General features: G+C 45.6%; 2 protein-coding genes across 2 annotated transcripts in view; one reads left to right on the top strand and one right to left on the bottom strand.

The window, feature by feature from the left end:
- CRYBG3 (crystallin beta-gamma domain containing 3) overlaps positions 1–25887 on the bottom strand; it is a 151064-nt gene that overhangs the window by 4209 nt on the left and 120968 nt on the right. Inside the window, exons 17-20 of the mRNA XM_045286223.1 lie at positions 25165–25274; positions 22862–22988; positions 10957–11096; positions 3702–3825 (exon numbers count right to left, since the gene is read on the bottom strand). Coding sequence (XP_045142158.1) covers positions 3702–3825; positions 10957–11096; positions 22862–22988; positions 25165–25274 — 501 coding nt within the window. The remainder of the gene's footprint in view (positions 1–3701; positions 3826–10956; positions 11097–22861; positions 22989–25164; positions 25275–25887) is intronic.
- LOC105978947 (60S ribosomal protein L15-like) lies at positions 20609–21094 on the top strand. The gene has a single exon (XM_045286246.1). It carries the CDS (start codon positions 20609–20611, stop codon positions 21092–21094), a length of 486 nt encoding a protein of 161 aa, XP_045142181.1.

Below are 25887 nucleotides of genomic sequence, written 5' to 3'. Positions count from 1 at the left end.
CACAAGGGCTGGGCAAGAATTAGACAGTTGGATTTCCTACAGCAAGTCATGTGCCCAGTTCTGCTAAGGGAGATACAAGAGCATGCAAAGCCCCAGGGAAGCAAGTCCAATGATGAGATGCCAAAGGGCTGCCCCGGGAGACCCTCTGCATTTGGTCTGCCAGACTTTTGTAGCTGAGGACCCTCACAGCTAAGGCTCTTTCCTTTTTCACATGCACGCTTTGTAGCTGGTCACCAGAAGAGAGTGAACGCTTCGATCACTACTTACCCACTGCTGCTGAGGCAATTCCAACTCGGAGCGACCCTCTGGGACCAAGTAGGACCCTTCCTAGGGATTCTGAGACTAAATTTCCACAGGAGCAGCGAGCCCCATCTTCCTCTTTCAGAGCAGCTAGTGGGTTTGAACACCCCGCACCTACCCTGTGGTTAGCAGTCCACAGCTGACCGACTGACTGCACACTGTCCCTCCACTGCCATCGAGTCGCTTCTGACTCACAGTCACCCCAATACAAGGCTTTCTGAGGCTGAGCATCTCAACCAGAAGTGGGAGCCTTAACGTTCCCTGAGGGAAGCAGGCAGGTTTGAACGGCCAGCATTGTGACGAGCAGTGCACAGCTCCCCGGCAGGCAGCGCTAACAGAGATGGCTACTGCACCCTCAGAACTCCACCCAAACTCATGGTCAGAGTCAATTTTGACTCATCGAGACCCCGTCCGACGGAGTGGAACTGCGGCCTCCGGTCATCATGTGAGGCACAGGGCACCCACCGGCCTTGCTGCCTTGGATCAGAAGCTGGCTTCTCAGAACCTTGGCTACATAAAGAACGCGTGAGCTGCTATTTAATCAGGCAGCTCGTTTACTCTTAGAAGCAAATACTAGGTAAATGCAATATGAGAAGTATGGTAACAAATTATCTCACTGTTGAAGTTTACAAAAGACTAACTCAAGGTCAACTGAATTATGGTAAACTGTTAACCCTGTTTAGCATTCCTTTTTCTTTTTTAAATCATTTTATTCGGGGCTCATACAACTCATCTCACAATCCATACTTGTTTAGAATTCCTAAGGAGAGAAACATCCAAGAACTTACACAAGCAACACAGCGAGAAAACACATTATTATCTGACCAATGGAGGCAGGTAAGTAAAACCTCTCTTTGGCTGAATATTTTAAATGACAACTTTCATATTTATAATGCTGTAGTAAGGTGCTTCACTTTCTGTAATTCAACCTGGTTTTCCAATGAAATCATTATAAATTCTTGAGGTTCAAGATATCTTTAGTACAGATTTATTACCTGGTACAGATCGGAACACAGGCATAACCACAGATGAGAGAGCTCCAATTATTTTAGGACCAAACAGTTTTAATTAACTCAAGGCAGGTACTAATTACCCTGATTGCACATTTATAGTCTGACTCCTCTGCCATTTTACTTAAAAATACAGATATACTTTGTAAGTACATTAGTGACTTCCTAATTCACAGCCTCAAAGAAGATTACATTTCAGTTACTCTTATTATTTCTAAAAAGAGCACGGAATAAACCCAGTACCAATAGCCTTCCCAAAGAGTCAAATGATCCAAAACACTGTCTCAGAAGCCAAGGATCTCTTTGCCAGGAGTCTAGACTGTGGCTTCAATAAGCAGCAGAGGAAAATAACCTGTCTGTATAATAAACCAGGGGTGCTATTCCAGCTATACTCTTCCCCAGGGTCCTGGAAAATGGGCAGGGACATTCTTTCCTGCATTTCAAAATGAGAAATTCTTTGCTCCTCAAGTTTCTATCAGCAGATAGTTGGAGGGAATGTCGTGGGGGCCACATCTGACCTTTCCTGGGTACAGAAGGGAGGAGAAGCCCACTCCACGCTTTCCCTAGAACAATTTCCATGAGGTGGGGGTCAGGCAGGCCTCCACCCTCTTCTCATTTCCTTTACCCGTTTCAGGCACGAACCAGCCCACATTCCCCAGTGCTGGGTTTGATCATTTGTTGCAATGGCCACAGAGAACTCACAGTATGATGGTGTTTATCAGGGACGCTAACAGGCTCTTTGTCAGAGCCCCATCTCAGCCATGCCGGCAGGATGTCCCTCTTTGGTGCGCAGCCTCTGAGTCCCATGTTCCCTTGGGTTCGGCTTTATTCCATGGTCTACTAGGGAGCCCACTTGCCTCTCTCTCTCTGTCTCACGGTCTCAGCACTGCCATCTCCGGTGCCCCCGACACATCAGGCAGGGATCTTGCGAGTGCTCAGCTGATGGCTCTTCGTTCTGGGTGGTGGTGGGATTCTTCTCGTCCTGTTTCTGAGTGGCTGCTATTAGGTGCCACTGAGTGGGCACTGCCCCATAGCGACCCTATGCACAGCAGGAATGAAATCCTGTCCAGCCCGCAGCCATCCCCACAACTGGTCTCCTGCCTGAGCCCCCTGAGGCAGCCACTGTGTCAATCCTTCCTTGAGAGCCTTCCTCTCCTTCGCTGCGCCTCCACTTCACCAAGCGTGATGTCCCTCTCTGGGCACTGGTCTCTCTTGACAGTATGTCCAAAGTATGTAAGGTAAAAGCTTGCCATCCTGGCCTCTGAGGAGCACGCTGGCGGTACTTCTTCCACTACATGTCAGTGCGTGCTTTCAGCAGTCCCTGGTCCTGTTCAATATTCACTGCCAGCATCACCATTCCAGTGCACTAATTCTCCTTTGGTTTTCCTTGTTCGGTTCAGATGGCTCCCTTATACACTCATTAGAAAGATGCCGATCTAGTCCCAACTCTCCTGGTACAAAAGGGAAACCACCTTGAAGAAGTAAGACCCTCTGCATTGTCAAGTCAATTCGGAGTCACAGTGACCCTACAGGACCGAGAAGAACTGTCCCCACAGGGTTTCCGAGACAGCCTCATTTTTCTCCAGCTGATCGGGTGGTGGGGTTCAAACCACTGACCTTCTGATAGCAGCTGAGTGCTTCATTACTGAGCCACCAGGGGGCCTTCGTAGAAAAACAAACAAAACAAACAGAACCAGGTGGTTGGGGGATCCAACTTCTATTGGGAGAAAGGGTTGAGGAAGGCATCTTTGAGGGCCAATGCAAAGCTGAATCTGCACTAATGCACAGGGCAAAGGCTGAGGGGAGATGGAGGGCACAGCCTAACTGAAGGAGCAGGCTGTGGGCTGGCCCACGTGACGCCCCCAGCGAAAAGACGACTAGGGAAAGATGGAGATGGAGATGCAGGGGGAGTCAGATCATCAGGGCCCTGTGGGGGAGTTCAGATTGTATCCAAAGTGCAGTGGGAAGCGTTCAAACATAAAAGTGACAAGCAGTAGGTGTGCGGTAAATATTATTCCAATTAAACTGCCAGGAGCTATCCTGAGTATTATGTAAGTTGGGAACAGGAAATCCAGTACTTGCAAAGTAAAACCAGCAGTCTCAAAGCTCATGCTTCTTTTCCTGGCTTGCCACCGAGCTCACTATGTCTCCTTTCTCCATTAAAAGGTGCACATCACCAGTAAGCTTTCAAACTCAAAAGTAAAATCCATTGTTGGACACGGATATAATTTCATGCACTGCTCAATGTTTCCCCCTTCTCCTCCCCCCATACCTGCCACCTATATGGCACAAGAAAGCATGTGACCAAGCTGTCACAGATTCAATTTACAACATTACTACCAGAGGGGGGAAAGTGAGCTATTATAGACCCTATGGTTCTTTTCTGCTTACCTGTTTCATAGGACGGAGAGATCCAATCGTTTTCCACCCACTGAATGCTGTCCAATTTGGAATCTCAATGGGCTCCAGTAGGATTTGTCTTCCTAAGAAATTAGATCCTTCGTAAGCTATCCACCTGTAGGCGAACAGGAAAGGTAACGGTGTGGTACTTGAAAACAAAAGCACAACACCTTGATCAAAAATGCCTAGCCATTATACCAAAGAGGGGTCATTCTTAAAAAAAAATCTGTTTGTAGATTTTTTTGAAAATTATTTTATTGGGGGCTCGTACAATTCTTATCACAATCCATACATCCATCCATTGTATCAGCACATATGCACATTTGTTGCCCTCATCATTCTCAAAACACTTGCCTTCTACTTTAGCCCTTAATATCAGTTGCTCATTTTACCCCTCCGTCCCCACTCCCCCCTCCCTCACGAGCCCTCCATAATTCATAAATTATTATAGTTTTGTCCTAAGTTACACTGTCTGACGTCTCCCTCCGCCCCTTCTCTGGTGTCGATCCCCCAGGGAGGAGGCAATACTTCGATTCTTGTAATCAGTTCCCCCTTTCTACCTCACATCCCCTTCACCCTCCAGGCATCGTCCTTCACCACTGGTCCTGAAGGAGTCATCTATCCTGGATTCCCTGTGTTTCCGGTTGCTATCTGTACCAATGTACATCCTCTGGTCTAGCCAGATTTGTAAGGTAGAATTGGGATCATGAATCATGATAGTGGGGGGAGGAAGCATTTAAGAACTAGAGGAAAGTTATGTTTCATCGTTGCTACCCTGCACCCTGATTGGCTTGTCTCCTCCCCACAACCCTTCAGTAAGGGGGTGTTCAGTTGGCTACCGATGGACTTTTGAGTCTCCACTCTGCACTCACCCACCCTTTACAATGATATGATTTTTTGTTCTTTGATGCTTGATACCTGATCCCTTCCACAGCTCGTGGTTACACAGGCTGGTGTGCTTCTTCCATGTGGGCTTTGTTGCTTCTGAGTTAGTTGGCCACTTGTTTATCTTCAAGCCTTTAAGATCCCAGATGCTATATTTTTTGATAGCCAGGCACCATCAGCTTTCTTCACCACCTTTGCATATGCACACATTTGTCTTCAGTGACCGTATCAGGAAGGTGGGCACCCACTGATCTGATTTTTAGTTCTTTGATGTCTGATAACTGGCCCTTCTGCACCTCATGGTCAGACAGGCTGGTGTGCTTCTTCCATGTGGGCTTTGTTGCTTCTCAGCTGGATGGCCGCTTGTTTATCTTCAAGCCTTTAAGACCCCAGAAGCTATAGATCTTTTGATAGCCACGCACCATTAGCTCTCTTCACCACATTTGCTTATGCACACGTTTGTCTTCAGTGATTGTGTCAGTAAAGCGGGCACCCACTGATAGGATTTTCAGTTAAGTTTGTAGATTTTTTAAGGAAACAGAATTACACAATTTCATGTATCAGGTGCAGCAAGGTGATTAAGAAGATGTCTATTGGACTGGGAGAAGATGCGGGGCCTTCCACTGGGACTTCTCATCTCCAAAAACACATGCGGAGCTAAAGTTCTCTCCAGCTCTGAAAGCGAGTGTTCCTTGGATAATGCTGGGTCTTTTCATAGCAACTTAACACCTGAAGACAGATCACCCCCACCACCCAGTCAAACTTAAGCTTATTTCCTTCAGGGCCTCTTGGGGTGACTCTGCTATCTCTCCAGACACATCTCCTTCTGTCACTGCTCCACAACCGCCACCATGCGTGGTCTGTAAATCCTTTGACAATCCTTTCTCAGCTCCCTGCTTCCAACTCAGGCAGAGTTAAGTTGTGAGCATGCACAGGGCCTCAAGGAGACTGAAGTCTCAAGACCCACAGGGGTATCCAGGCGCTCTGTCTGCAAGGCTAGTGCGGCCCTTTGCACACTGCGCTACAGATGCTGGAGGCACGCCCTGCTCTCCTGCCAGGACATGAGCTCTGGGAAGCCAGGACGGTTGGCCGGCACCTTATTCAACCGGAGAGATTTGCAGTCCTGGCAATAGATGCTTGCCAAATCAAGCTCACTGCTATAATCAGATGTAAAATCTCTGTGTACTCAATCCCACGAGAAATGGCTATTTATAAGTCTGAGCGTGAAACGTAACACAAGGAGTTTATAGGTAAAAATTATGAATTCCAGTCTACATTGGCTGTCTTTTGGAAAACGTATTTGTATCTTAAGTGGCTTAGAAATAAGGCCTAAGGTATAGCATGTCACTAGCCAGAAACTTTAGCATCTACAAGGAGGGACAGGCCCCTGGGCCCTCTGGAGGTTTGGGTCAGCAGGTGATCCGGCCATGAAAGAGGAAGTTTTTGATTCTCACCTTCGTGGTGCTGGGGAGAGGGCCTTTGCCACAGAGACACTAACGCAGTCACTAAACAAACACCTTCTACTGTCCTTCGGATCTCAAACCAGAGCCCAGAATCAATCTGGCGGAGCTAAGAGGCTTTCTCTAGCAAAAGGCATCACACAAAGGTGCCCCAGAGAAGAGAGGAAGGCCCATAAAGAGAAACTATTCACTGCCTGGCCCTGTGCAGAAAATGTTTGCAGTTCTCTCTGCTTTAGAAACATAGCAAGCCAAACCACTAAGGAAGGACAATAGTCTGGGGCAATTAAGGGGGCATGGCTCAAGGTCACCTCAAAAATAGTGCTTTAAGAAGTATGTGTGGAGGGCCAGGTGGCTGCCTCCCAGACTCCAGACAAAGCCCTTAAAATAGTAGGTTACTGGGTTGCCCTGCCTTGGACCAACATGTCCCTTGGTGGTACAAATGAGTAATGTTTTCAACTCTTACTTGAAAGGTCTGAGGTGAGCATCCACCCACAGATGCCTTAGAAGAAAAGGCCTGACAATCGTCTTCTCAAAAATCAATGCCGTGCAGTTTTACTCGGAGCAGGTGAGTCAAAGCTGTCATGGTGGGAACTAGCAACTGGCCTTGGATCAAGTGGGTCACGTATTGGGCTGCTAACCACAGAGTCAACAGTTCGAATCCAACGCCACTCCAGGGGAGAAAGATGAGGCAGTCTGGGAAACCCACAGAGGCGGTTCTGCTCCATCCCCTAGGGTTGCTATGAGTTGGCATCAACTCGATGGCAGCGAGCAGTGAGAGGGGGAGGCAGAGTTACAGCAGCAGGAAAGGCAGCTGGAGGGTCTCAGGACCAGGTTCAGCCCTAGTGAGATTAAACAAATTACTTACGATGGTCCTTGCAGTCAAAATGTCCTACGTATGTATTTTAAATTCTGGCCTGTAAGTCTGTGACTATAATCTCATTTTGAAAGGCATTCTCTGCTACGCTCATAGGTAGAATTAAGGTGGAATTAAGTCTCCACCTTAGGAGAAGGTGGGAACCAAGTCAACATCCTTGACTCCATAGGGGTATGATCTGCTGAAGACCCATAAAACCTCCGTCAAAGCCATTCCTTTGTGTAGAAGCGCTGCTTCTGACACCCACAGAGGAGTCAATTTGCAGGCCCACTGGATGAAGCTCCATCAGTGGAGCACACTGGAGATCTTTGTCTAAAGTGTAAGAAGCCAGCACCAAAGGCTACGGCATGGAGACCATGAGACAGAGCAAAGGAGCAAGGCTGAGACCAGAGGCCGCGGCATGGAGACCATGAGACTGTGAGGCAGAGCAGCCAGCTGGCTTCCTGGTCCATGGAGGCAGAAACCAAGGGACCACATGGCTGATCATCAGAGAGACACTTGGTTGCTGAGGTGTTGCTGTGGACCAACAACTGTATCCTTAAGGTTTACTGATCATGACTTGTGGTAACGTGTTAACTTCCTTGATAACCCTTCTAATTGTTACTATAGTCTGTGAGTTCTGTGCGGCCATTAAAACAGATGACCAAACCCAGAATGGAAGCAGAGTGCCTGGGAAGGAAGGACTGGTGTTAGAACAGGGCACAGAGGGGTGGGGGTGGGGACATGCCTAACCTCCGCCTTGTGGCAATATGAAGCCAGAGGAGGTTCGGCGTGGCCTCTGTGCTGTGTACACACAGAGTGACAACACAAGCTAGAGGGGCTTTGCTCTTATCGCCAGTGACTTCAGCCCTTCAGCTTTCTGGGAAAAACAAAACAAAACCCCCAAACCCACATCTTTTCAGATGAAAACATCTGAAACTTACAAAGGGAAATGCCCTTGAGGGACCTAAACCTCTCAGTTAACGTAGGAAAAGATTTCAACGTGTGCTTAAAATTGTGGCGTAAAGGGACAACCTAAGGGGAGGGCTTTTTATGAAAGTCCACGGAGATGCTGATCTCAATGAACCACCACCAGAAACTGCTCTGGCCCCAGGGTAGAAGGGGTAGAGAAGGCAGAACTGGCCGTGCGTCTCTGAGACAAACAGACTAGGCTTGGGCTCCGGGATGATGGGATGACTAGACGGACCCTTCCCTACAATGCCTGTGGGAAACAGAAAGACTTCTCCCAAGTCATCTCCCCAGAGTACATGCCAAACCTAGCTGCTTGCTACACCTGGCGAATGACTACACTTGGAGGTCAACGAAAAGTAGGTCAGAGGTTATTCTCCCTAAGGGTTATCAGCCATCCAGAGCAAGCAGACACCACTGTTTATCCCACAATAAGTACGGCCCACTCCCTTCTGATATGGCGAGCAGTTGACTGTTTCCTTGTAGGAGAACCCAGAAAAGGTTAGGCCGCCATAGTGAATCTAGGGTCTGCCCTTGTCACATGCATACCCTTAGTCCCTTCTCATCCTATCATGTGTACACCCCTAGCTCATCCCCTTCCTGCTACGCTTATGCCCATTGTATATCCCCCTCCTATTGCTTGTGTTGATTATTGTACAGCCCCTTCCTGTGATGTGTGTGGTTACCTATAATCATGCCCCCCCCAAGGATGAATAAGCCTTGGTTAGCAGTAAAGAGGCTCGCTCCTGCTTTCTTGCCAGCCCTCTCGGCCCATGCTGTGTACGAACCTGGCTGTTCAGATCATGGCGATCCAGGAGGTGAGCATGCTACCGTGAAATGTGTCTGACTTCTTTGTTTAACTCTCTCTCCTACTCTACGACTTTATTATAATCTTTATATATCTCAACCATACAACTGCGCTTACTGAACCCGTGATTAGTTGTGGGGTGCTGGCTTCCCCCACAACTGCCGGCTGACAAACGTCCACCTGGCAGAAGATTGGCACAGAGGCAGTCCGCAGGGTCAGAGAGAGGCTGATCCACTTCCCCAGCTTTCCAGGCTGGGGAGTCTCAGATATAAAATCCATCCAAGATTTTAAGGAACCATACCTAATTATATATTGATGTAAATGAATCCCACAGCTGGAACAGCTGTGTGGGACGGTGCAGTAAGGCATGCCCCTCATTACACCACAGATCAAAGACGTGGGGTGGTAAGGGGATTCAAACAAAGCAAAAGCTGGTACTGAGGGCCGCCGGCTGTGCAGTGAGAATTAGCCTATGATCCATTTGCAGCCTAGGAGAATCTTCACACAGGCTTCAGTGTCTTACACTGTGTACCAATTCTCCTATAGACTCCGGAAGAGGGGGCGTCCGTGCAGAGTAAAAAGAATGAAGAATGCCAATGTAAAATGGTATTAAGTTTTGTTTTTTTTACTTCTTTCCAACAAAGTGAGACGGTCTCAGAGGTGAGTCATTAAATAGTCATTTCACTAAGGTAGGAATGTAAAGGAAAAAACTAATATAAATATCTGATAGTTCCACATCACAGGAATACAGAATTATTTTCAAACAGATTTAGGGAGGTAAAACACTGGAACCTCTACCTTGATTAGAACCAATAAATTTGTTGTTCAATAAACTCCAAACTATGTGAAATGGTATGCAGAAGAAAATATCTGTAAATACAACAGAAGCCGTTGATGAAAACAGTCGACTTAATTTTCAAATCAACTGATATCCTGGGCTTTCTCTTGTACGATTCATAGATACCTCAATGAGCAGATATTTGATTATCACATAATTTAAAAGTCATGAACAGTAAAATCCATATTTACATTAAAAGGGGAGAGCCAGGCATCCTCTCCGAGATGGCCTGCGGTAGGAGCAGGCAGGGACGGCATGCCCATCTCCATCTGCAGAACTGACCCAAGAGGCAGGGTTTCCCACAAGCAAATACAGCCTCACCTGCAGGCCCACTCACTTGCAGGCGGCTGCATTTCTTATTCTACAGAGATATGCAAGTTTAAGCAGAATTTCAGTATCCAAAACCAGTTTGGCCTCAACCCCTAAAGACTGGCAGTTCGAACCTACCTGGCAGAGCAGTAGGAAAAAACACTGGTCATTTGTTCCTGCAAAATGACAGCCCCCAACCCCCATCGGACAGTTCCATTCTGAAACACACGAGTGGCCAGGAACTGGAATCCATTCAACAGCATGGATTTTGTTTTGCTTTGACTTTAAAGAGGGCTCTCCAAATGGCAAACATGATGACCCTACACAGTCTGAAATCATCCCATGTAATCCTCACTCCGGTCAACTGGCCACATAAGACAGAGTCAAACCGTACAGGATATTTAAGCCTGTAATCTTACCAGAAACAGGTTGCCACATCTTTCTCGGGTGGAGAACCCGGGACTTTTAGGTGAGCCGCTGAGTGCTAACAACTACACCGGCAGCCTCTCCTCGATTGACAGCTATCGCGAATGAAACAGCAAGACTGCTAAGGCAGCAGAGGTCAAGCTTGGCACTGTGCATGAAAACGAGTGCCCGGAACAGACAGCTCTCCAATATTCATGTCCAATCAATACAACAAAACTCGTAGTCCTGCAATCGATTTGCCTTAAGCATGTAATGGCGTTAACCTTAAAAGTTACTGATTTTTAATAGGCTGTTTCTTTTTTTTTAAAAAGTGGATTTCCCCAGTTAAGGTCACCGGGTCCATCTCCTCTCTATGACCAGGTGCTGTGCTTATCCGGCCGGTTTTCTCAGAGGGATCTCCCGCTAACTCCCCTCTAGCCCAGGACCACTACATTCGAGGGAGATTCAGAGTTCGAGGGAGGATGGAATGGAAAGAGAATGGAACTTCCCCACATACTTTTTGAAGCCCCCTCCTACTCTTATTTAGGGGCCCACAGCTTTCTCCTATTCAAACTGTAACCTGGTACTACCCTGAGAGAGAAAACAAGTAAGAGCAACAAGCCCAAACCCCACAGCAGTCAGAGCATCAAGAATCACTAGGCCACTCTGTCCTAAACCAGCAACCTAAGAAGGCTGGCGGGCCCGTCTCTCATACTTACTGTCCACTCTTTACCCACACAGACTGGGTGTAGAAGTGCAGGTCCTTATTTAGAACAGAGTTCACAGCCTCTTCTAGATGTAGCTCTCTTCCCTCACAGTGTTCCAGAGCGAAAAGGCTAATGGAAGGTTCTTCAAAAACCTGAAACAAAGAAAGAGAAAGAGAACCGCGTTACCATCTGGGGAGGCCAACCAAAGCCCACGAAGTTCCCTGTCAGAATGCAGGGCTGCTTGCTCGAAGCCGCTGCGTTCTCACAGTGCAGAGTTGACGGCTCCACTCTCAGGAGGTGAGACTGGCCTCAGTTAACACTTTTGATTCATCTCTCCTCTTGGAAAGGAGCACTCTTCCTCCCTGATTTGCACACCCAGTTGTTGCTTGTGTTTGACAGCCTGGTCGTGCCATGAGACCGACCGTATGCGCGTTCTGCCGATGAGTTGCTCTCGCTGGCAACAGAAATCACAGAACTGAGTGGTGCCCTCGTTTCTCAAGAGGTCCCAGGAGCAGTCACAGGGAATATAAAAATTCATGGTTCTAGGCACTTAATAACAATCCTAAGAAGAAGAAAGGCATTTCTAATTAAAAAAAATTAAAAATTACATTAGACGCACACACACAACTAGATGGGTTGATTCCTACATAAGTGAGGCCTCCTCTGTTCCTCATGTCAATCAAACACAGACTCAACGTTGCTTTTGTTTATAAGTATATGCAAGACACTACGCTGAGAGATGTGACTGAAATCAAACCTATCTCAGTGTTCTCCAGTTGGTGCTGCATCACGGTGACCCTACAGGACAGTACAATGGCCCCTGTGAGCTTGCGAGACTGTAATTCTTTAAGGGAGTAGAAAAACTTCTCTTTCTCCCAAGGAGCAGCTAGTGGATTTGAACTGCCAACCTTGCAGTTATCACACCAATGCATAACCACGATGCCATCAGGGCTCCAGGGTGACATGAGGAGGAATGACAGATCAAAACACAGCACCGCATAAGGGGCATTACTCTCAGCTGAACGGGTGAAACAGCATGATACTGTAATGTAACCAAGGCGGCAAAGGGCATGTGCTGTGAGAGTACAAATAGTAAGGTGACATCATTTTTAGCACAGATGAGCGGGGGTTGTGGAAGCTTTGAGGGTCCAGTGGCCTGGGAGCTCGGTCTTGAAGTATGCAATGGATTTAGACAGGCAGAGATAGCATCAAGGGAGGTCCTCTGTACAAGGAAGGGAGACGGGACATCTTATGGGAGTGGCAAGTAGAGTCATTTGGCTAAAATCCACAGCCCAATAGCAAACATTGTGCTCACCCTGCCACTGTGTGATGAGTTGCCTGTTTCCCTTCTACATGAACAAAGATCAAATGCTGTTCAATGGAGAGTCCTTTAAGGCTCGCATTAGAAGGTCTTGGATTGGGGGGCGGCAGTGGGGTATAAAACAAAACTAAGAAATCATTCAAAAGCCCATGTGCATTGGTCAGATAGAGAATGGTGCATTCCCAAGACTATGGCCCTGAGCCCCCCCCTTCAGCACTGGAGCTGAACTCACCCCTGTGGATCAACGGGCTGATCCGCCAGAGTGGTACATAAGGGTGATAGAGCAAATGAATAAAATGACTAAGTGATGAGAAATGTGGTGAAGAGCAGAGTGGTCTAATTAAATGTGTTCTGGATGAAGAAATTGAGAGAAGAAATATGTTCAGATGCTAAAAACACATTATTTGAAGCCAACAACATTAGCCAATTAAGAAATGTGACTGATAAACTAACATGGGGAAATATTTTATTTCTCCCTTAACAACAACAAAAAGATATCGTAATATGTCCCAGTCTATAAGCCTTTTCACTTGGGAACACCGAATGTGTTAAAATCATTATGATATATACTTAACTTTGTTTTTCTTTTTAAAAATTATTTTTTAACTTTGCTTTTTTATTTTCAAATCATTTAGTTGATATCACCTATTATTTGGGGATGTGTTTATAATGCTGTCTAGATGTACAGATACACTTAAATGTCAGGCAAGCTCAAGAGAACAAGCAGTGTTAATTCGGGCAGGATGAGGGAGAAGTGGCCATTGCTAATCACTCAGAAATCTAGAATTGTGAAGAATTACCCTGAAATTCAATTTTCTGACACATTCTCCTAACATGAAAGGAAGAGATACAAACTAGTAACAGTCTTCAAAACCAAAAGTGACACAGCAAGCTGAACTTTCCCCAGACAATGGAGACTGCCAGCTTAATTGCAATTTGAGCTCGACAAATGTACTGGCAGCAGTCCAGGTGACTTCAGAAGGCAGCTGATTACTTGAGGCCAAAGGCTCTTCTTGGGTATTATCAGAAAGAGGACACTCCTGTGAGGTCAAGGTCAAGTCATGCAAAGGGGATGCAGCTTCTCAGAGCAGGACAAGGTTAAGTGAGAAAAGAACACGCACACAAATTGCATACGTGAAATTATCATTTAGAAAAAAACATGCCCCTAAAAAAAAATCCATTGCTCTTCCTCAGAGGATCAACTCAGACCACCTTTTAAATGGTAGCAGCAACATACATGGCACTCCACGAGGCAGGCATTGTTCAAAGGGCTTCAAGCATTCCCTCGTCAACATTCCCTTACCTAATGTCTCAGAATCCTAAAGCTCTGAAAACCAACATCTCTCCCCTCACTCCGCCCCGCCGTTGTCATTCGGTTATAAACCCCGAGCTAGATAACTGAAAAGTTACTGATTATTCCTTAAAATCTGAAAAATCTCAAATCCCAAAATATATGCGGATTAGGGGTGATTGTGGAACTGCATTTTACTGGTTGAGAACTGCGACACAGGTCGCCCAGAGATAAGGAGAGAAAAACTCCAGGCAGTGTGGTTCCAGAAGTGGGGCTCTTAATCCCTATACTTGGGGGCTCTACAATGGCCCCACTACCGGTGAGGTGACTTTATGCATGCATGCTTATTTCTGACAGTCAGATGTAAGAGTAATTTTCTGTACTTCAGTGTGCTCATCTGGGCAAACATCTTCTATCACTATTCCAATCCACTCCACTGGCTTACCAAATACGTCTCCCAGCTGAACTCGAAGTCCTAAGACCCTGTACAAGGACTTATATTAACATACGGACACTGCAACTGGGCACCCATTTTAAAATCTCACTAAGACTTTCACATTTTGTCCCCTCAAACTACCCAGACTGACATTCTGGCACTGCACAGTGCTCCGGGTTTGTATGGGAAGGTGTTGACGGTGCCTCAGGATCGCACCACCAGGCTGGGCCTACAGAGAATTTCACTGTAACATCGGCTAGGCACTGGCTGCTGAGAACAGCCCCAGCTTCAGTGCTCGGCAACATCCTTTCGCCTCACGTGCCTCAAGATGCAGAAAGTGTGGCTGGACGGAATTAAATATTTACATACTGTTCCGTTTCGGAGAGAAGGGAAAAAATGTGCTTAGAAGAAAGTTATTGAAGATCATCAAACCATTAGCTCTTTGCTGTCAGCCACAGAAGAACGATGACAAAGGGACTACCGTTGTTTGGAAATGTCACAGTCAGACACACACACGACCTTCCTTAGCACCACAGTGTGTAACTGGAGTTTCCCTTGTCCAAGAGAGGTCTAGTGGTCTGAGCTACCTAAAAATTCAAGTACCACAAAAGGAGGCATGGATTTCTTGGACGGGACACCTAAACCCACGAGAGCAGCTATTGCCGCGATTTCGTCCTCAGAATTTCAAGTTAGCTGTCCAGTAAATGCTCTGCTGCTAAAAAAAATTTTTTTTAATAAAGCAAACCACTAGACTTTAGTAGAAAACAGGTTCATAAATCATTAGTTAAGACGCTAGCTGGGAATCTTAGTTTGTTCTATTTGAAACAAAAGGATATAAATACCTTCAGTCTATCAAGTGACATTAAGTTGAATGATCGTGTATGGATAATGCAGGGAGTCTGAGTTGGGAGCGATTTGCTGGCAATAAGGTCAGTTTTCAAGGGATCACACGGACTGCTTCACACGCACAAGCTGGCTTAATGCTCACGGTTTACCAGCTGAGAAAGGTGGGGCTGATCATATGAGAACCACATGCCCAGGATTACTCAGCTCACCAAGCAAAAGAAAAAACTTGACAACAACAGCAACACAAACTTCTCATTCTGTAATTGGTTCACACTCATTAATGAATTCAGGGTTGTATTGGCTGTCATCTTTACAGTTGCAGATGGACAGGTGTGAGCCAAACACCTGAGGATAGTTGTTGTCAGGTCCCATCAAGTCGGTTCCGACACAACGCGACTCTAACCAGCACGGAATGAAACACTGCGCGTCCTGCACCACCCGCCAACTGTTCCCATGCCGGAACCCACTGATGCAGCCACTGCGTCAATCCATCTCTCCGAGGGCCTTCCTCTTTTTCGCTGCCCTTCCACTTTACCAAGCACGATGTCTTTCTCCAGGGACTGCTCTCTCTTGACAATATGTCCAATGTAAGACAAAGTCTTGCTAACCTTGTCTCTAAGGTAAGGTGACCAGACGTCCTGCTTTTGGTGGGACAGTCCCGATTGTTAACAATTTGTCCCGCGTCCCACGGTGTTTTAAAAAAGTCCCGATTTTTGGAAAGAATGCATGACAAACTAGGGTATACGGTTTTCAGCAGCCATGTGGCTATATTGCCAGGATATGAGCTTTATCAATGGTGTCCCGCTTTACCAATGTGAAAATCTGGCCACCTTACTCTAAGGAGCACTCTTCCAAGACAGATCAGTTGGTCCTTTTAGCAGTCCATGTACTTTTAATACTCTGTGGTACAGTTCAGATGCTTTGCTTCCTTTTTAGTCATCCTTAGTCAGTGTCCAACCTTCCCAAGCTTATGAGGCAGGGGCAATGGAAAATTCCGCAGCTTGGGTGAAGTGGACCTTAGTCCTCAAAGTAACGTCTTTGCTTTTCAATGCTCTAAAGAGGTCTTGTACAAAAAATTTACCTTATTGTCTTTTGATCTCTTGACTACTGCTTCCATGAGCACTGATTGTGGATCCAAGCAATACAAAATCCTTGACAACTTCACTTTCCTCCATTTATTTATTTTTTTCTTTTAAAAATAATTTTATTGGGGGCTTATACAACTCCTATCACAATCCATACATCCATCCATTGTGGCAAGCACATTTGTATATTTGTTGCCATCATCATTCTCAAAACATTTTCTCTCTACTTGAGCCCTTGGTATCAGCTCCTTATTTTACCCCCTCCCTCACGAATCCTTAATAATTTATAAATTATTATTATTTTGACATGTCTTACACTGTCTGATGTCTCCCTTCACCCAGTTTTCTGTTGTCTGTCCCCCAAGGAGAGGGTTCTATGTATATCCTTGTGATCGGTCCCCCCTTTCTACCCCACCTTCCCCTTCCCCTCCTCCCACCTTCCCCTTCCCCTCCTGGTATTGCTTCTCTCATTATTGGTCCTGAGGGGTTTATCTGTCCTGGATTCCCTGTGTTTCCAGTTCTTATCTGTACCAGCTCAGGGAGAGGAACATGTCTGATCCGAGCACCAGGAGCAAATGAAGGGGGAGGAAGAGAGAGTGGAGCACATGCTGGTGCACCAAGCCTTGAGGACAATATCTCTGCTCAGAGCAGCCAAAGCAGAGAGAGGACCATATGGCCGGCCTCACTATGAGACATGACATACCTCACTGACCCATAGACCTGCAGGGGAAATCACTGGAGACACAGTGTGGGAATTGTGCCCGATCTGACCACCACACCGAGGTGAAATACTAAGGACTTACAGCTCTTTCTCCATTTATTATGATGTCACCCTTTTGGTCCAGTTGTGAGGACTTTGGTCTTCTTTATGTTGAGTTATAATCTATATTGAAGGCTGTGGTTCTTGATATTCATCAGGAAGTGCTTCAAGTCCTCTCCACTGTCAGCAAGAATAGTTGTGTCACCTGCATACTGCAGGTTGATAGTAAGCCTTCCTCGAATCCTGATACCACATTTTTCTTCATATAATCTAGCTTCTCTGATGATCAGCTCAGCATATAGATTGAACAAGTCTGGTGAAAGGCTACAACCCTAATACACATCTTCCCCGATTTTAACCCATGCAGTAGTCCCTTGTTCTGTCTGCACAGCAGAGCAAGGTTGTGTTTAGTAGTCAAACACAAACCACACCACCACCAAGGACCTTCAGTTTTAGCTCAGCGTCTTGAATTTTGTTCCCCAGGTATCATGTTGGTAAAGTAGGGGGTGGCAAAACAAACAAACCAAAAAGGATCCTCAATAAGATAGACTGGCCCTGTGACTGCACCAATGGGCTCAAACAGAAGAGTCGCCTGAGGACCAGGCCGTGGTTCCTTCTGTTGTACGTAAGGTCGCTCTGAGTAGGAACCAACTGGACGGCACCCAACAACAACAAAATAGGTGTCAACTCGGCTGGGCCATGAGTCTCAGTAACTGAGCCAGTTACACAAAGACACAATTTGGTGACTGTGTAATGATCCCCCATGATGTGATGTAATCTCATAAACCAATCAGTTGTAAAAGGATAAAGGGTGGAATGCAACAACCTTATTTCCATCACATCTTGATCCAATGTAAGGGGTTGGGGGGGGGGGGTAGCCTGAAATACCTTTTACTTCTTGTAAGGTAACAAGAGAGAGAAGTGAGGAGAAAGAGAGGCACCTACTAACATCAAGGACAACCAGGAACCCAGTGTGCTTTCAAACCAGGGTTTCAAAGGTTCCCAGGACCTCCTGGGACCAGGGGAGGATGGATGCCAAGATGCTAAAAGGGACAGTTTAGTTCCTCCTAAAGTGTGAGCCAACAGAGCATATGCCTTCCCCTAAAGTGGGTGCCATGAATTCTGACTTCTAAATGGTGCAATTCAATTCTGCTTCACCCAGTTGTGCAATTTCCATCATAGCAGCACTAGGTAACTAAGACATCTATTAAGCCTGGGACACAAGAACCCTGGTAGCACTATGGGCTAAGCATGAAGCTGATAATCACAGCACCATGGTTCAAATCCCTTGAAGATTAACAATCTCAAAAACTCTGTGTGAACTCATCAGGTGTCAAAATTGACCCAATAGCAGTGGGTTTGGTGTTTTGTAAGCTTGTGGCATTTTGTTTCCACAGCAAGAGGAAACTACTAAGTGAACCCTTCACCTTTCTCCGGCTGGTTTTGTGCTGTGTTTTAGGAATCCTTCCTTCTTCCAGTAACAACAGCAGAGTTGTTTCTGACGTTTTCTTCCAAAAGTTTGCTTTTCACCTTGGGGTCAGTAATCCATCTGGAACTTATTTGGGTGCTGAGAGTCACACAAAGGATTCTAAATAAGCCTTTTTCTATATAACATGCCAATTGGCTCAACGCCATTCCTCGTTGTCTTGTGACATGACCTGTGTCATCTACTGAATGCTGTAAGTAGGCCAGTCCCCCACTGTGCTCATCCACAGCTCTTTGGGCCCCGTGTACCATACCCACTGTCCTACTGGTTTCTGCTGTGACATGCTGTCTACACTTGGTGGAACAAGTGATCTTGTCTGCTGTTCTTCAAACCATCTTGGCTATTCTGAGCCCACGGCCATTTCCAAAATAACCCGAGGATCCGCTTCTCTTGTTTTATATACCCTCTCCCCAACCCCAAAGACAAATATCTGGCAAGCATTTTGCTGGGAATTGTGTTAATTTGGGGAAGACTCCATCTTTACAGGCAGGTGACCCTCGGTTTGTGGCGGCACTGCTGACTCAGCACCCGAACATAATGAATCCGTCTCGCCAATTCTTGCTCTGCTTCTGAACTCCACGCAGTCGCAGGCATAGTTCATTTGAAGCTTTTCTCCGGTCTCCCAGGTTAGAGCGTTTCTTTTGCTTTGCTTGCTTGCAGCTGCCAGAGTTGGATTATTACTTCAAAGGGGACGGTGGCAGTTACATAATTTCATGTCAACTCGATAAACAGGTCTAGGGGAGGCACATCTAGCTTGTCCATCAGGTCACAGCCTGATGATGCCTACCGAGCTCGTGCTGGGATGCCTGTGGGAGTAGGGTGAACCTGACAGTTCTCTACTTCATAGGTCAGTCAATTGCTGCTCACATATCCACCACTGAAAACACTCTGCTTCGTAAGACGGGATTCGTGGTGACCCAGCATCGACTTGACGGTGGTAACTGGTATGCTTTAAAACTCAAACCAACTCAGCCCAGAGTTGAGAACGAGCACCTGACTTAGTTGCTGAAACCCCCTGGTGAAAGCAAACACACCATGGGGTTCCTTCAGACCCCGTGAGTCCTGGGGCTGGATGTGCCTTTTAAAATGTCCTATTAACAATATTTGCAACGGCAGATTGCAAATACCTATTCTGTCTCTTTAGAAAACGAGGAAGACCCTCAACAAGATGGGCTGACACAGTGGCCGGAACAATGGGCCGGAACATAAGGACAACTATGAAGATGGCGCAGGACCGGGTGGTGTTCCCTGCTGCTGCACCCAGTGTCTCTGTGGGTGGGGACTGCCTGGACGGCGCCTAACCACCGCCACCACCGCCTTTTCTTCACAGGTGCGTTAACGGTGGCTTGGGTTCCCAAGGTCACGTTAGTGAGCAGCAGAGGCCTGGCCTATCAATTCAGTCTCTCCGTTTCTTCCCCTGTAAAATGAGAACAACAGTGCAAGCTATGCAGCCACGGACCTCAACAAGGTACAACCGAAAGTAAGGGACACAAATGCAAATCAGTCTGCAGCAAAACTGTCATTTGCAAAGCATTCTGATCCGTCTTAAAGATTCCTTAAAGACTTAAGGAGATCAGTCTTAAAGACTCCTTAGCATCATACCTTTAGGACAATAGTACCTACACGAAATCTGAGCATTTCTGCATATGCCAACCACATGCAGCACTCAGAATCCTGTAGTCTTAACCAATGAAAGCGAAACCAAAAGATTAGCCTGCATATGTGTAAAGTCAACTAATCATACAGAATTATTTCCTGGAAAATCCATGCAGGATAGGGGCCAAGGCAGGGGTATCAAGAACTTCACAGTAAAAGGTGCACTGATCTCTACATAAGGACACAATGAGGGGAGAAGGAGCATAGACCGAGTCTAGATGCAGAAGCGACACAAGCCTGGAGGATGCACACAAGAGGGGCACTGGAGGGTGGGAACACCTTCTTTGACATCTACTCTAATTTCATACTCAGATATCTACCTTCTGGTGACTAGTTCCGCTCCCCGTGGTCTTCCCGAGAAGGAGAAAGATGCGCAGGGCAGAGTTTTCAAGAATTCCGGTCACATCTCCACCTACTGCAAATTACTAGGCTGACTTTCTGGGTGAAAAATCAATCTCTCCAGGCCTTATTAACTCAAGGTTATGGAGCTTCCAGGGTAAGACATGTCTGATCTTGCAAAGTTCAGGCCTCTTCAAGGTCAATCTGTGAGTTAGTTGCTAAGATGCCCAACCTCACTTCACATTTCTTCCATTTCAAAAGCTACCCAAGATCAGTTTTAACAAAGATGTTTGAAAGAGTCAAGCATCCCTTGCAAAGCATGAGGAGAACTAATATGCTGCCCTCACATACAGTGTTGGCTAAAGGTAGTCTTTAACTCGTTCTCGCAGCGAAAAGGCTATAGACAGAGCCTTTCTGGCTGGAGCAGCCATCAGATAAGCCAAGATGAATGCCCACAAGTACCTCCAGGAGCTATGGAGAAGGAAGGAGTCCACTGTGAAGTGCTTTCCTCTGCAGGTCCACTTTTGGCAGTGCCACCAGCTCCTCATGCTGCACTGGGTGCTCCACTCGGCCCAGGCCAACAAGGCATGCAGACTGGGCTGCAAGGCTAAGCAACATTATGTCATCGATCGTATTCACCTGCGTCATGGTGGCCAAAAATGCCCGGGGCCCAAGAGTGCCACCTATGGCAAACCTGTCCACCATGCTCTTATCCAGCTAAAGTTTTCTCGGAGTCTTCAGTGTGTTGCTGAAGAGCGAGCTGAATGCCATTCTGGGGCCCTAAGAGTCCTGAATTCTTACTGGGTTGGTGAAGATTCCATGCACAAATTTTTCGAAGTTAACTTCATTGATCCATGCCATAAAGCTATCAGAAGAAACCCTGACACCCAGTGGATCACTAAGCCACTCCACAAGCACAAAGCGATATAGGGGTTTGGTGGGAGGGAGAGCGGGGGAGAGCGGGGTGAAGAGTGAGCTATAGATGTGAAGTTCTTCTCAAGAGGCACCTCCACCCACTCTGGATTCTACAGGATCAAAGCCGTCACCCTTAACTACACATTGCAATTTACACAAAATCAATCCTTTTACCTCTCTCTGTGTATTTTCACTCTCACTTCATGAACATAAAATAATCATACATTTTCAAAGTAAAATAGTAAAGCTCATTGATTTTGAAACTGAAGGTTTCTCCCTAGAATTTCAGCTCATAGATTAGGAGTCCTGCAAAATCCTTTCGAGATTTTGAGATCTTAACATTCAGAACTACATGTTTTCCTCTTAAGATCATATCAAATCATTGTCTGACTTGACCATTAGAAAGTGCTTAGAAATTCCTTTCAGACAGAGTAGGACTGCCAGCTCACACGGGGGTACGGGGTGGGGTGGGGGTGGGGGTGTTGCTGCTTCCAAGACAGAAGTCCTAAAGTAAGGAAACCAAATCAGAAGCTTCTGACATGGAAATTTGCCCAAAGTGTTGGGAATCACACTAAAAGCCAAAGTCCTCTTTGTGGTAGAAAGAAAAGTCCTTCCTGATCAAAGCGGTCTACTTTTCCAATGCTTTCTTCAGCCTTGACGATGGCTGCCCAGACCCGTCTTTATCTTACCAGTTTTCCTATGACAGATAACGCAACAGCAGCCACGCACTCTTTCCAAGTTGGTGACTAATGGGCCACCGAGGGACACCAAGAATTTTATTTCTCCTCTTGTTCCTCAGCCAAGATTCTATTCTTAGCCAGATACCAAGAATACGCTTTCCAAGAATGCCTTGTGAAGTAAGACTGCATTGCTTAGCTTGAGAGACAAAAGATCCCTGCCTGGCCATTCTCCCTGCTCTGGCTGAAAGGGCTTCTCATCTGCTCGGTGTAAAGCTCAGCTTCGACTACACATGTCCCCAGGAAATCATCACAATGACACATCTTCAATACAACCCAGATCCCCACTACTTCCTATGCACACCGCCCTGCTGACCAGGAGCTGATGTCCCACAGCAATGTTATCCTTCTGCTCACACTGGACATTCTTAAGGTCTATTGCTTTTTTTCTGAAAAGAAACCAACATAACTTCAGAGTCCTACCAGGTAGGAAAGCCCTTGACTCTACAAACCAAGGCTTAAAATCACTAATAAAACTTTAATGCATTTTACAAAGCCTTAAAATGGCATTGTAAAACGGAGCAGCAGGCAGATAGATGGTCCTACAACTTTTTATCTACTAGAAGAACAAGACTAGTTATTATTTTTCTTAATTTACCTATAATCGTAACAACAGTGATGGAAACAGCTAGTATGTATTGACAGGTCATCAATTGTTGGGTCTTTCACAAGAATCATCTTGCTTACTATCCCAGCAGTCTCGTAAAGGTTATTCCTTTTTAAAGGTAAGAAAACTGTCACACTCAATCTGGCTTCAGGGTGAAAATGAGTTTCAAGTGCAGGTCCATACTCCTCTAGTTTGGGTTTTGCATGCATGCTAAATAAAGTATACAAATTAATGGAAAAGATCACTGGGGGGAAAAACAAAAAAATTTATGACTCTGTTGGGAAACCTCAAGTTTATTGGTATAAAATATCAACAAGCAAATTACTCAAACTCTGATATTCTCTCTGCCTCCTTTCTTCCAACTTCACGTTATCATTAGTCATAACCAACTGGACCAGAAAAGAGCCTTAACAGAAATGCACTCAGCGAAGTACTCACATAGCCAATGGGCTTGAGGGATTTGACTTCGGACGCTGGGCAGCCACAGGAAGTAAGGTCAGCATAGAGGCCTTCTTCTAACACACACTGATGAACAGAGCTGTCCCCTTGGTAATACAGGAGCCAACTGTAAAGGCAAGCAGTAAGACGTTCAGGCAAAACACATTCAGACTCAGCATCATGCTAAGAGTCAGCATCATGCTGGGAGTCATAAAGTACCAAAGACGTGTCAAAGCAACAGTTACTGCATCACTTTCTGAATGCCCACCAAGTGCTAAGCACCACCAGGCACTTGACATCTATTGTTTGCTGACTTCTCAATAACTGTAGGACACAGAAACAAATGTTCGATTCTGTACATACTAAAACTAAGGCTTATAGTTAGGTAATTTGCCCAAGGCCTGCCAACTATTGGACAACAGAGCTCAAATTTAAAAGACAACATGTTGTAAGCTAAAGGCATCCCTTCACTCAAGTGACTTAAAGGTACCGAGTCTGAGATTCAAAAACCTGCTGATTAAGTATGTGAAGAAATCAAAAGTTTTTTAGTGGTGTAGAAACATACATTCTTTCCCTGTCCGTAGTCTAGTTGAAAAAGGAGTCAGGTAAATGAAATTAGCTGATAGCAAAGCCAGAAACCAGAGGAGTTGGAATGGGATCTGATTAGACTTACAGAATGACCGTGATATTTGAAGCAGAGCAGTAAAAAGTACTGATCCAGATTTCGGGACAAATATGGGCTGTGATTGGTCTGTGATAAATACAGACTGAAAGTTTGCAAAGCAAATCATCAGTTTTACAGTCAACAATGTATCCATACTTTCTTTCAAGTCATTCACGTCAGTCCTCTCAATGTCCACTCACCATCTCGCGTCCTCCCTGTCCTCCTGTGTCCATTTCTCCTTTCCTAACCCCCTGTCTCTGGGGAAATGCTAGCCTTTTGATCCGAAATGGCTGATTATTCTAACATAGGGGTGAATTCACTTCCACACCTGAAGACCAATAGTCCTGGGGGGCCAATCCGTCTTTCATTCATTCACTGTCATTGAAACAATCAATACTGACTCATAGTGATCCTAAAGATCAGAACAGAACTGCACTTGTGAACCCACAAGTGTCGGATCTCTGCAATCGTTATGAGTCAGTATTGATTCCAATAGAAAAACCTCTTTCTTCTCTCTCCTCTCCTCTCCTCTCTTCTCTCTTCTCTCTCTCCTCTCTCCTCTCTCTCTCTCTCTCTCTCTCTCAAGAGCTGCTAGTGGCTTCGACCTGCTGACCTTGCCGGTAGCAGCCCAACCTGACCAACAACTGCGTCCTCTTTCATAATTCTGAGGTCTGGTCTACATTTTTCTCTCCTTCCAGATGGGGAGCGACAAACAGTTGCACCTTAGATGGCTGCTCACAGTCTTGTAAAACCTCAGTCTCCACTCCCAAAGGAGGATGTAGAATGTTGTTGTCTTTGTAAATGTTGCTACCCCAACTGACCTCGATGCCAGTCAAGACCATGGTCCTGAACCCCTGGGGCCAGCAACTCACTCCTTCAAGTTATACTACCTATACTATTATACTACCTCAACTCTCCTCAAATTAAAAACAAATCCTCAATAACAATGTCCTCAGATTAAAAAAAGAGAGAGAAATGGATAAACCCAAGTTATCTTGAAGGAAAACCTGGAAGGCTTTGATTAGTTCTAAGAAAGGTATTAGAAACACAGGACACATTTTGGCCCTGAAAATCCTGCACAGGTTCACAGACATGTGAGAAAGGTTCAGCATTCTTCTGTAGTTGGAAGAACACAAAAAGGTCTTTAGTTTTGTTTTGTTAATGAAAGAAAAGAAATCACGGTTCTGACAGTCAGGCTATGGTACTGGGAAGTCCCAATACTGAACTTAGCATCCTCATGTGTGAAATGGTAAAAAGTATTTTAAAGGATTAAAAGAAAAAAAATAAGTACTTTGTGTGTTTGGATAAAACAGTAGGTATGCTGTAGGGCAACGAACCTACAATATGAACATTCAAAATACTTAGAAATAATCTAAGAGCAATGAGAATAAAAGCATCTAAATGCCTCCTAATGTTAGTGAGTCAGCATCCTGGTGTTTTCCTATCACACAGTGACCTAAACTACACATTCAGCAGAGACTATCACATGGTTTGCAGTTGCACGGTACATAAAATAACAGTAATAGTAATGAAAAATTTTTTAATATATTGTGTGTGCAAACACACAACTAGGACATTTCATATCTCTCTGAATTACAACAGCTATTAAACAAAGCTGAAAATAGTCAAGTGCACTTACCAGCCCCTAAGAACTTTAAAAGACGATGGCGTGAGTGAAGTCAAATCACAAACTTCTTTCGTGAAATCTACGCATTCACCTTGGAACCCTGGCTTATGAAAAGCTTTGAGCTACAAGAACAACAGCAATACATCAATAATGAAACAAAATGGTTGTCTGATTTTAGCATGAAAACCTTTACACTCACATACTTATAAAAATAGACAGAGGCTGTTCAACTAGTGCTTTATCTAATATCAAAGAAAAGAATAGTAAGGATGACTTACTCCTTATCTACCATTTTCATTCAACTCATAGGTCAGATTCTGGGTACCAAATCCACTGTCATCAAGTCAATTCTGATTCATAATGATCCCAGGGGACACAGTAGAATGGCCCTCACAAGGTTTCTAAAGCTGTAAATCTTTACAGAAGCAGACTGAGATTTCTTTCTTGGCTGGTGGGTTCGAACCAGTGATGATTCAACTATCAGCCCAGTGCTCCACTCCTACACCCCAGGGCTCCTGGACTCAGAGGCCTGGGGAGTAGTTCTATCTGTAAGAGTGCAACCCTACAGGACCAGTGGTGTGAGTGGTGATACTGGGAGGGTAGAGGGAGAGTGGGTTGGAAAGAGGGAACCGATTACAAGTAACTATATGTGACCTCCTCCCTGGGGGATGGACAACAGAAAAGTGGGTGAAGGGAGACGTCGGACAGGGCAAGATATGACAAAATAACAATTTA

The sequence above is a fragment of the Echinops telfairi genome, unplaced genomic scaffold (assembly GCF_000313985.2).
Source record: "Echinops telfairi isolate 266 unplaced genomic scaffold, ASM31398v2 ScPeMD7_6;HRSCAF=24_1, whole genome shotgun sequence".
Taxonomy (NCBI): Eukaryota; Metazoa; Chordata; class Mammalia; order Afrosoricida; family Tenrecidae; genus Echinops; species Echinops telfairi.
Note: the sequence above shows the minus strand (reverse complement) of the source record. Positions and strands in the feature narration are given on the sequence as shown.